The 12,295-nt window shown below is 36.7% G+C and overlaps 1 protein-coding gene across 1 annotated transcript in view; it reads left to right on the forward strand.

Moving 5' to 3' along the window:
• MTREX (Mtr4 exosome RNA helicase) overlaps positions 1-12,295 on the forward strand; it is a 131,610-nt gene that overhangs the window by 13,108 nt on the left and 106,207 nt on the right. The window contains exons 2-5 of the mRNA XM_033179573.1: positions 1,495-1,632; positions 3,296-3,362; positions 6,790-6,852; positions 7,772-7,884. Coding sequence (XP_033035464.1) covers positions 1,495-1,632; positions 3,296-3,362; positions 6,790-6,852; positions 7,772-7,884 — 381 coding nt within the window. The remainder of the gene's footprint in view (positions 1-1,494; positions 1,633-3,295; positions 3,363-6,789; positions 6,853-7,771; positions 7,885-12,295) is intronic.

Raw genomic sequence — 12,295 nt, forward strand, 5'->3', positions numbered from 1 at the left:
GGCAAATTCACAGTTTTCCGAAAAGTCTATTAAAATATCCTGTCCTTTTTTAGTTACGTATCTGTATAAGGCTAGATTTTTCTTCATATGCTTCGACCAAAACAATGTGTCTTAGCAAGTTGAATACAGAAACAGGTAAGAGTCCTGCTGTTTCTGTTAAGCCAGACATGAGAAGTATATAAATATAAAAACTATGCCATTCTCATTAAAATTTTTTTACAAAATAGTTATTTTTTTACCAAAAATGTTACTCATGTTAATATGTAGTGGTTTTACTATTGCCATTTTAAAGTGAATTAATAAGTATTTTAAAATTTTTTAGTTTTAATATCTAATATTGCAGATATCAATAGATATAACCACATAAACAAAATTCATTAGAGTGTCTCATAACTTTTAAGACTGAGAAAGGATTCTGGGACCAAAACGTTTGAGCCACTGACCTAATATTATTTAATTCACAGTTCTGTCATAAGTAATGATGTTGAGCTCCTTTTCATGTGCTTGTTGCCCATTTGAATATCCTCTTTTCTAAAGTAAGCCGCTAAGCCCTTTGCTCATTTTTTTTAATTGGGTTATCTTTTAATAATTGATTTATAGTCCTCACCCCTAATTTTGTGTCCTGGTTAAGAAGTCCGGAAGATAATTTTCTCATTTTATCTTCTAGATTCTTTGTTGTTTTTGCCTTTTCACAGTTAGATCTAAAATTCACATGGAATTGATTTTTGTGTATGATGAGGTAAAGGTCAGATTGAATTCCCCTATGGATATTCAGTGTACCAAACCTTTTATTTATTTATTTATTTTGAGACGGTCTTGCTCTGTCTCCCAGGCTGGAGTGCGGTGGCGCGATCGCAGCTTATTGCAGCCTCTGCCTCCTGGGTTCAAGCAGTTCTCCTGTCTCAGCCTCTCAAGTAACTGGGACTACAGGCGTGGGCCATCATACCCAACTCATTTTTGTATTTTTAGTAGAGATGGGGTTTTGTCACGTTGTTTAGCCTGGTCTCTAACCCCTGACCTCAAGTGATCACCCATCTTAGCCTCCCAAAGTGCTTGGATTACAGGTATGAGCCACCGTGCCCAGCTCCAAACATCATTTATTGTCACTACTTTTGACCAGCAAATCTAATCACAAAAAAAATTTTCTTCCAAATAGTAGTATCATGGCTTTAGAGAAAGCATTAAATGTTTGCTAAAGTAACTCATGTTAATAATGTCTAATGGTGTTTTAATTTACAGTTTTAAAGAAAATATATTTAATAGTTATGTTAATGTGAATTTTAAAATAATTTTAAACCTTCAAAGAAAAATGAAATACAAATGCGATAGTATTCAGTTTTACTAGGTATTCTGGGCTTTAGCCAGTTGTTGTTTGTAATATTCATCTATTTAAAACATGACTTTCTGTTAATGGTGTAGAGCAGTATTTTATGATGTTGCCTTTAAAGTAAAAGTGGATATTGCAGAATTCATTCCAAACTATTTACTTTTCAGGAAACGTTTTGATGGTAAATTACAATCAGAACCAACTAATAATGGAAAAAATAAGAGAGATGTAGATTTCGAAGGTACAGATGAACCCATTTTTGGAAAGAAGCCCAGGATAGAAGAGTCAATAACTGAAGACTTAAGGTAATATTTCCAAAGTCCTAAATGTTAATAACTCATAATTCAGGTGGTTGCATGAGATTTTAAAACTTGTTTCCATGTTGCTACTTAGATATATGCCTGTGTTCAAGAAATGAAGGTATTCTTTCTATTTTTATACAGGCATGTAAATATAGAACACTTACCAAAGTTTGGGGAATTGGAAAGCAATGTAGAAAATACTCATCTTTTAATACTTCAGAATCCAGTTTTGAGAAAAAAATCTTAACACCTGATTTTTTTTAAAAAAAGAAATATATTTTCTTTATGTGTTAACGCCTCAGGAAAAGGGTAACTGGAAGAGTGGAATAAAAGAAAAAAATAAAGCTAACTCAGTGGAAGGAATAAGTGGGAAGGAACATTAGAGGGAATTAGATTTTCATTGTTGCATGTAGAATAGAGTGGCTGTGCATCTCCAGACTCCTGCTATGGTCATCTGTGGCTGGAATCTGATGTTGGAAGCTGGAACTTTCTAAACGTTGATGCCAGTACCCTTGGCTGACTGGTTTTCTATTGTGGTAATGATCTTACAACTTTGTTTCTCCCTTCTAATGTGCCGTATTCGAACTTGGCACTACCATGAAGAGTTTACAATTTCTGTAATTTTTTTTTTTTTTTAAAACCAGTTAACTTTCGTTATAGTTAGTAAAATTATCTCCTATAAATGGTGATAGATGTGTCACTGGAATATTTAAGGTGCTCCATTTTCCCAGGCTACTATAATGTTACAACATAATATTTTGTAGTTTAAAGTCATTGTTACTTGTTTGTAACTTTTCAGTTTGTCCAAAGTAGTATTATTGACTTAAATCTCAGAAGTAAAGTAAGATAATAATGAATCTAGCACAGAAATACATCTATTTTTCTTCAGTTTATTCAGTTTTGCCTTTTCAGAGTCTAAACAGATGAGCATAATGTAGGATTTTGATGAGAATAAGGAACTTTTTTTTTTCTTTTGAGGCATTGTCTCACTTTGTCACCCAGGCTGGAGTGCAGTGGTGTGATCACAGCTCACTGCAGTCTAAACCTCCCCAGGGTCAAGTGATTCTCCTGCCTCAACCTCTTGAGTAGCTGGGACTACAGGTGTGTGCCACCACGTGTGCTAATTTTTGAGTTTTTTGTAGTGAGGTTTTGCCATATTGCCCAGGCTGGTCTTGAACTCCTAGGCTCAAGTGATCCACCCACTTCAGCCTCCCAAAGTGTTGGGATAATAGGTGTGAGCCACTGTGCCTGTCTGGGAACACTTCTATAAATAATAGCAACAAATGAATTGGGCTAGTTTATTTTATACTTTTTATTGTGCAATGGTTTATAACCAGCTTATGTTTTGAAGTGGTGACAGTGCTTGGTAGAGGTACTTTTTATTCAAAAGAGTTACTGGAACTAAGCTGACATAATTATTTGAATAATCCTTGGCAGTATGTTCTGTATCTGTAATAAAGGATGTTAACTGGTCATTTTAATTTTCAGTGTGTATTTGCATAATGTGAAAACATTTCTATGTATTCTTAATAGCCAAAGTTTTTCCTGTGTGGAATACTGATGATTGGACATTGTCATTTTCCTTAACAGTGCAATGTGAGGCTTATTATCAAATTATAGAAAAGTAATTTATTTTTGTGTAACTTTAAACAATATTTTTTTTAAGTTTGGCAGAACTGATGCCGAGAGTCAAGGTACAATCAGTTGAAACTGTTGAAGGTTGTACACATGAGGTAAGCACAAACAACATACTGAAGGTTAGTGTTATAAATGGGATTTTTCTTTGGACTATCTAGTATGATGATCAGCAGACAGTTTAGCCGTGAGGGCCTTGGAAACAATAGTTTCCATGGGGTACCTAGTGGAAGAGTTGGGGCTTTGTAATTAAACTTGGGTTCAGATCCTCCCCCAGCATTTTTCCTAACTATAATCTTGGGTAAGTTTCTTACTTTGACAGCTTTTTTTTTTTTTTGGCAGAATTTCGCTGTTGTCACCCAGGCTGGAGTGCAGTGGCACGATCTCAGCTCACTGCAACCTCTGCCTCCCGGGTTCAAGCGATTCTCCTGCCTCAGCCTCCTGGGTAGCTGGGATTACAGGCGCGCACCACCACGCCCGGCTAATTTTTGTATTTTTAGTAGAGACGGGGTTTCACTCTGTTGGCCAGGCTGATCTCAGACTCCTGACCTCGTGATCCACCTGCCTCAGCCTCCCAAAGTGCTGGGATTACAGGCGTGAGCCACCACGCCAGGCCAATCTTGGGTAAATTTCTTAACTTCTTTGTTTATTAAAAAACATTGTTTTTTTGAAGTTTTAAGATTTGCAATAAAGGGATCTACCTTGTGGTGTGGTTGTGAGGATTATAGAAGTAAATTAGGTAAAGTACCTAGCATAGAATAGGTGTTTAGAACATTCCTACTCCTAAAGTTAAGTAACAGTGCTACTTTTGAAGGTTACATGCTATTTCATGTCTTGCTCCATTGACTGATAAATTGCAGTTTCTTTGTTCTGCCACAAGATGGTGGTCAGTGATAGCTTGTATCCATTTAGAAGTGAGAATTTATACACATTAAGGACATAATGGAACTATAACACTGTTTTCTTCTCAAAACTTTTTATTATAGTATAAACATTATAGCAAGTTATTTTTATAGGTAATTGGAGAACCTCATTGAAAGTCTATTGAATAAGCAGAGTAATCCAAATTAAAAAGGCTTTTGATGTAGGTTTAGAACTTTATCTTTTTTTTTAAAAAAACTTTGGAATCAAGAGGTACATATGCAGGTTTGACTTTTTTTTTTTTTTTTTTAAGAGTCTCACTGTGTCGTCCAGGCTGGAGTGCAGTGATGCGATCTCAGCTCACTGCAACCTCCGCATCCCAGACTCAAGCAATCCTTCTGCCTCAGCCTCCCAAGCAACTGGGATTACAGGTGCATGCCACCACGCCTGGCTAATTTTTTTTATTTTTTAGTTTTTATTTTTATTTTTAGTAGAGACTGGGTTTCACCATGTTGGTCAGGCTGGTCTCACACTCCTGACTTCAGGTGATCCACCCGTCTTGGCCTCCCAAAGTGCTGGGATTACAGGCGTGAGGCACTGTGCCTAGCCATATGCAGGTTTGTTACGTGGGTATATTGTGTGATGCTGAGGTTTGGGCTTCAGTTGAACCTGTCACCCAAATAGTGAACATACTACCCAATAGGTATTAAATAGTTTTTCAACCCTTTCCCACTTTCAGTTTCTGCTTTTGAAGTCCTCAGTGTCTGTTGTTCCTATGTTTATGTCCATGTGTACCCTATGTTTAGCTCTCACTAAACATAGCAAGAATTATGCAGTATTTGATTTTCTGTTTCTGCATTAAATCACCTAGGATGATGGCCTCCAGCTGCATCCGTATTACTGCAAAATATATGATTTTTAGAAATTTATCTTTTAAAATATTTATTTTTCTACCGAAAGTCTCTTATGTTTTAGAAATAGTACATATTGTCTGACAGGTGCAATGTCTATTTGATCATTCAAGATATGTGAGACCCTATTCAGTTATCTGGGCTTATAAAAGATGGAAAAACATAAACATGACTGGGTGCGGTGGTTCATATCTGTAATCCCAGCACTTTGGGAGGGCGAGGCAGGTGGATTGCCTGAGGTCAGGAGTTTGAGACCAGTCTGGCCAGCATGGTGAAACCCCGTCTCTACTAAAAATACAAAAAAAATTAGCTGGGCATGGTGGTGTGTGCCTGTAATCCCAGCTACTCAGGAGGCTGAGGCAGGGAAATTGTTGAACCAGGGAGTTGGAGGTTGCAGTGAGCTGAGATCGCACCACTGTACTCAAGCCTGGGCAACAGAGCAAGACTCTGTTTCAGAAATAAATAAATAAATAAACTCTATTTTCAAGAGATCAGAAGCTCTTTCTGTGCTCCATGATTATCTTTAAGCCCATCATTCTGTCACTTCTTACTTTCTCAGCAGGGTGACTTTTCCTCTTCACAGGCTTGAGGATATCAAGTTGAAATGTCCTCTGATTATAACCTCCATCACCAAGGCTATTTGCACCTGTCACATTCCCCTTCCAGACTAAGGATGGTTGTTCTGCCAGTGTTGTTGGTTGTATCTTATCCTATCTCCACAAAGACTTTATTTATTTTTAATTATTATACTTTAAGTTCTGGGGTACATGTGCAGAATGTGCAATTTTGTTACATGGGTATACATGTGCCACAGTGCTTTACTGCACCCATCAACTTGTCAACCTTCGTTAGGTATTTCTCCTAATGCTATCCCTGCCCTAGCCCCCCACCCCTCTACAGGCCCCGGTATGTGATGTTCCCTGCCCTGTGTCCATGTGATCTCATTGTTCAGCTCCCACTTACGAGTGAGAACATGCAGTGTTTGGTTTTATGTTCTTGTGATAATTTGCTGAGAATGACAGTTTCCAGCTTCATTCATGTCCGTGCAAGGGACATGAACTCATCAGCTTTTATGGCTGCATAGTATTCCATGGTGTATATGTGCCACATTTTCTTTATTCAGTCTGTCATTGATGGACATTTGGCTTGGTTCCAAGTCTTTGCTGTCGTGAATAGTGGCGCAATAAACATACGTGTGCATGTGTCTTTTTGGTAGCATGATTTATAATCCTTTAGATATATACCCAGTAATGAGATTGCTGGGTCAAATGGCATTTCTAGTTCTAGATCCTTGAGGAATCGCCACACTGCACGAAGACTTTATTAATTTCCTTTTCCCTTAACTATCTCTAGAGTCTCCTTTTTTCTAATTGCCATTCCCTGTCAGCATATGAGCATTCAAAAGTTTCTCTTTTTGTTCTATGTTGTTTTCTACTCACTGTGTTGTTATTCTTCTGTGTTGTAGTAGTTTCAACTTTAATAAATACACAGTTTCTTCAGGGAAATAAACATCAGCTTTCAGTTATTACCTGTAGACAGCAAGTAGATGTAATTTTTGAGTGTCGAAACTAGCTTTTTGCCTTGTTCTGAAAGACAGTCATTGATTTACAGTGTCTAAGACAGTTAAAGTTCATCACTCTGGTTCATCAGTTTTATTTTCCAAACCATCATTCATTATGGAATGCTAAATACATCCGTTGTCAAATAGTTGGTGAGGTATTTTTTTTTTTTTTCTTTTTTACTTTGTTACCAGGTTGCGCTTCCTGCAGATGAAGATTATTTACCACTTAAACCTCGAGTTGGAAAAGCTGCTAAGGTCTGTACTTTGGGTGATGCAGTTTATATGGTTTTCTGAGACTCTCTTTTTCTTAAAATTCTTATTTCAAATGAGATTTTTTATTTCCCAGAACATACATATGTATGTATCAAAAACAAGCCAACCAAAGACAAATGTAGTGAGAATGGAATTAGTTAACAACTATGCTGGAAACCAGCTATCACGTGATGAGATTTTAAAATATTAAAGTTGTGATTCTCAACCTTTTAAAAGGAATGAAAGTTATCAGCCTTTCTACAGAAAAAAATACATGCGTACTAGTTTTTGCCTATAGTTTTAGGGTTTTAACAGGCTTTTAATGAAACCTGAACTCTGCTTTTATTAGACGGATTTTGAAGGCCTAATAGACCTTAAAAGGCCAAGAAATTTTAAGGTTTAATTTTCCAAGTAATTTTCTGTAAATAAAAAAGGCAGTATGGTAGAGTATGCATAAACTCTTAAAGTCTAATAGATGTAATGTTCTGCCTCTATAGAGTGAACTTTACTGAGAGACTTCACTTTTTAGAGCCTCAGAGTTCCTGCCTGTGAAAGGAAATAATATCTATGATAGGGGTTGTTGTGAAAATTAGTAATAATATATGGAAAATGTGTTGCACAGTGCCTGGCCACAGAGCTTGTTTTTGATAAATGGTAATAATTATTTTGTTATTAATATAATACGTACCAACATAATGTAATAATCGAAAGATTAGAGAGCAGAATTAGCTTCTATGTTGTTTGGGCAAAAATGTAGTTTACTGTTCCTTATTTTCACTAATGTGTAGTATGTTTTCTAAATAGAATTATAAAGGAATACTCCCAGAATGCTTTGGGGGGTAGCCTGCTTGTGTTTTGATTTTAAGTATGCTCTGATATGACTAGATGTTTTTATGCAGATATTAATATTTTGTTTTTATAGGAATACCCATTCATTCTTGATGCTTTTCAAAGAGAAGCCATTCAGTGTGTTGACAATAATCAGTCTGTTCTAGTATCTGCACATACATCAGCAGGAAAAACAGTATGCGCCGAGTGAGTAGCTTTCTTTTTAAAATCACTTTGTGTCTTATTTCACTCTTTAGAAGTTTCTTTTTTGTTGTTTAATTTCTGCAAGTGAAGATGGTTTTACTTGTCCCTTTTGAACAATGTCTTGTCTTATTGAACCTTTAATACAGTGTTTAATTGAAGTAATAAAAGAGGACATTCTTTTCTTGTTCCTCATGTTAGGAGAAAAACACTCAGGCTTTCATTGTTAAGCATGATATTACCTGTTGGTTTTTCACAGATGCTTTTTATTTATCAGTTTGAGGAACTTCTGTTCCTAGTTTGCAGAGATTTTGTTTGCGTATGTATGTATATGTGTATAAAATATTTAGATACTAGATTTTGTCAAGTGCTTTTTTTGCATCTATTGATGTGATTTTTTTTTTTTTTTTTTTCTTCTGTGCAGTCATGGCTCGCTGCAGCCTTGACCTGTGGGCTCAGGCAATCTGCCTGCCTCAGCCTCCCTAGTAGATGGTACTAAAGGCATGCACCGTCACACCTGTCTAATTTTTTATTTTTGTTTAGAGACAACACAGGGTCTCAAACTCACAAACAGGCTGGTCTCGAACTCCTGGGGTCAAGCAGTCATCCCACCTTGGCCTCCCAAATTGCTAGGATTACAGGCATGAGCTACCATGCTTGGCCATGTTTTTGATATGTTTCTTAAATAAATATGTTTCTTAAATAATTTGACATGTCTGATAAGTGACGTTTGATCTTGTTTTCTGTACAGCATCATTTCCCTTCTATCTGAAGAAATGCCTTTAGCATTTTATTATAGTGCAGTTCTACTGATGAGAAAATCTTTTACTTTTTTATTTTTGAGAGGTATTTTCCTTTGGTATAGAATTGTAATTTTCTTAAGACTGGCTTTTGACTTGCATAGTTTATGACAAGAAATCCCAATATACCTTTGATCCTCTGTACATAATGTGTCTTTTTTCCTCTGGCTGCTTTTAATATTTATTTTGATCATTGATTTTAAGCAGTTTGTTTTTTATGTACTTTGGTGTTATTTTTGCATTTTTTTTCTTGTCTTAGGGTTTGTTTTTGCAGTCCTCAGTGCTCTTGTTCAAGGACTCTATATTGGGCCACTTAAAGTTGTCTCAATACTCACTGATACTATATTCATTTTTTTTTCTTTTGAGTTTCAGTTTTGGATCATTTTTGATGCAATGTCTTTAAATTTATTAATCTTTGCTTCTAAATTTTCTAATCTGCTGTTAATCTCATTGAGTGCTGCTTTTTTTTTTTGAGGCAGGGTCTTGCTCTGTCACCCAGGCTGGAGTGCAGTGGCACAAACACAGCTCATTTGCATTCTCAAACTTCTGGGCTCAAGCAGTCCACCTCAGCCTCCTGAGTAGCTGGGACCACAGGCATGCGCCACCATGACTGGCTAAGTTTTTGATAATTTGTGGAGATGAAATCTTGCTATGTTGCCTACACTGGTCTCAAACTCCTGGGCTCAGGGGCTCAGGTGATTCTCCTGCCTTGGTCTCCCAAAGTGCTGGGCTTACAGGCATGAACTGAATGCATTTTTCATCTCAGATATTATATTTTCTTTATTAGAAGTTCAATTTATTTTTGTTTTCTTCCGTGTCTTAGCTTTTTTTAGCTTCCTCTTTTTTTCTTAATGTTTTCTTCTATTTCTAGTTTATAGGAATGCAATCCTATCTTCTTGAACAGATAGGGTACAGTTACAAAAACTTTAAATGTCCTTGTTACTACTTTTATCTGTGTTATTTCCTGGTCTTTTTGATGGATTGACTTTCCTGCTTCTTTGGTTTTTTTTTTTTAATCACTGACTTCTTGATTATAATGTGACTGAGGTAGTTTTTTTTTCCCCCCATGTTTCTTATACTTGAGTTTGTAGTGTTTCTTAGAAGTGTGGATTTATTATAGTTTTCATTAAATTTGGGGAAATTTCAGACATTTTTTACTGCAAATATTGCCGCTACCTTTATTTCTTTGAGGACTCCAGTTATACTTACATCAGGCCCCTTTAAGTTGTTCACAGCCCACTGAAGCTGTGCTTATTTATTATAATTTTATTTTTGGTTTCTGTGTTTCATTTTGGATAGTTTCTATTGCTGTGACTTCAGGTTTATTCACTGTTTTTTTTTTTGTTTTTTTTTTTTTTTTTTTTTTTGAGACGGAGTCTCGCTCTGTCGCCAGGCTGGAGTGCGGTGGCTTGAACTCGGTTCACTGCAAGCTCCGCCTCCCGGGTTCACGCCATTCTCCTGCCTCAGCCTCCTGAGTAGCTGGGACTACAGGCGTCGCCACCACGCCCGGCTAGTTTTTTGTATTTTTTAGTAGAGACGGGGTTTCACCGGGTTAGCCAGGATGGTCTTGATCTCCTGACCTCGTGATCCGCCCGTCTCGGCCTCCCAAAGTGCTGGGATTACAGGCTTGAGCCTCTGCGCCCGGCCTCACTTTTTTTTTTAATTCCAATATCTTAATCTGCTTTTAATATTAGCCAGTGTGTTTTTTAACCTCAGACACTTAGAGTTTTCATCTGTAAAATTTTGATTTGGGTCTTTTGGTGTTTTCCGTATTTTTACTTAACGTGCTATTTAATTTTCCTCAACTTTCTTGAGCATATAGAGTACTGTTATAGTAACTTTTAATATCCTTGTTTACTAATTCTATCATCTGTCTCATTTTTGGATCTGATTTTATTGATTTTTTGAAAAATTTTATTATAGACTGTGTTTTCCTGCATGTTGACATACCTGATACTTTTTTATTACATGCCAAAACGTTGCGAGTTTTACCTTGTTGGGTGCTGAATACTTTTGCATTTTTGTACATATTTATGAGATTTGTTCTGAGGTATAATTAAGTTGCTTGGAAAAAATATCGTTTTGAGGCTTACTTTTATGACTTTTTTAGGCATGACCAGAATAGCATTAAGCTAGGGCTGATTTTCCCCATGACTTAGTCAGTATTCTTCTCAGTATTCTATGCAGTGTCTTGTGAATTCTGAGGTTTTCCATTCTAGCTGGTGGGAAACTACATTTCTGCCAGTCATGTATACGAATTGATAATTTTTATCTCTTCTCCTCTTGGTTGGTTTTTCCCTGGCCTCAGATAATTTCTTAAGACTTATTCACAGATCATTACTACCTGGAGACTTGCAGATGCTCACCACATTTTCAGAGCCTTCTCTTTGCAGTTGTCTTCTCTGGTATTCTGCCCTGCAAACTCCAGCTCCCTTTCCTTCACAGACTACGATCTTGGTCTGTTCAACTTAGGGAAACTAACAGGGTTTACCTTGGTCCCCCATCTTAGAACTGCAGTTTGGAAAATCTAGGCAGTAATTTTGGATTACCTACTTTGTTTTCTCTCTCTCGGGGCTTACTTTTCTTATATCCAGTGTATGAAACCATTGTTTCATATATTTTGTTCTGTTTATCATTGTTTCAGGTGGGTGGGTAAAGCCAGTTTCTATTACTCCATCTTGGTGTAAGTGGATGTTTTCTGTGTTATTTTTAATGTACATTATGTATTACTACAATAGTTCACGTATTTTGGTAGGTTCCTGTTCTTCTAAAATATATTTGATAACCAAGATTGTGTAGTCTTGCTACTCAAAGTATAGTCCTTGATAATACCTGGGAACTTGTTAGGCAGAATCTCTAGCCCCACCCTGTCACCCTGTAACTGCTGCTTCAGAATCTACATTGTAACAAGATCACCAGGTGATGAATATTAATGTTTGATAGGCACTGGACCATTCTAAAAGTGGATGGATGGTGCTCATTGATGTGGATGGCATTTTGCAATCTCTTGTAGATTGACTCTTTTGGTTTAACTTTTACAATTTATAACGTATTTTTCTATGACTTTTCCAGTGGAGTAGCTGAGTTAGGTACTCTTAAAGAGTAAAGAAGACTGTAGAGAAAAGAAACAGATAAAAAATGGCACCATTCATCCTGTTCATCAGCCATTTCATCTTGGCATGGTGGTTGTCTTAGTCTATTTTCTGTTGCTATATTCCGCTATAACAGAATACCACAGACTGGGTAATTTAAAAGAAAGGAAGTTTATGTAGCTCATGGTTCTGGAAGCTGAGAAAACCAAGAGCATGGCACAGGCCTCTGGTGAGAGTCATCCCATGGCAAGAAAGGGAGAGGAAATTGGGGCGAACTTGTCCTTTTAACTGGGGCCCGCCCCCTTAATAATCCCCTCCCAAGATAATATAATTAGTATATTCATGAAGATGGAGCTTTCGTGACCTCATCACCTCTTAAAGGCTCTACTTCCAAATACCATTACTTTGGCAATTAAATTTCTACATACATTTTGTAGGGGCCATTTAAATCATAGCAGTGGTCAGAATAATTCATGAATCCTGGAATATTTTTTTCCTTATCTGGTTATCTTATTTATTATTAGT

Source organism: Trachypithecus francoisi, unplaced genomic scaffold (genome assembly GCF_009764315.1).
Source record: "Trachypithecus francoisi isolate TF-2019V2 unplaced genomic scaffold, Tfra_2.0 Lachesis_group2, whole genome shotgun sequence".
Lineage (NCBI taxonomy): Eukaryota > Metazoa > Chordata > Mammalia > Primates > Cercopithecidae > Trachypithecus > Trachypithecus francoisi.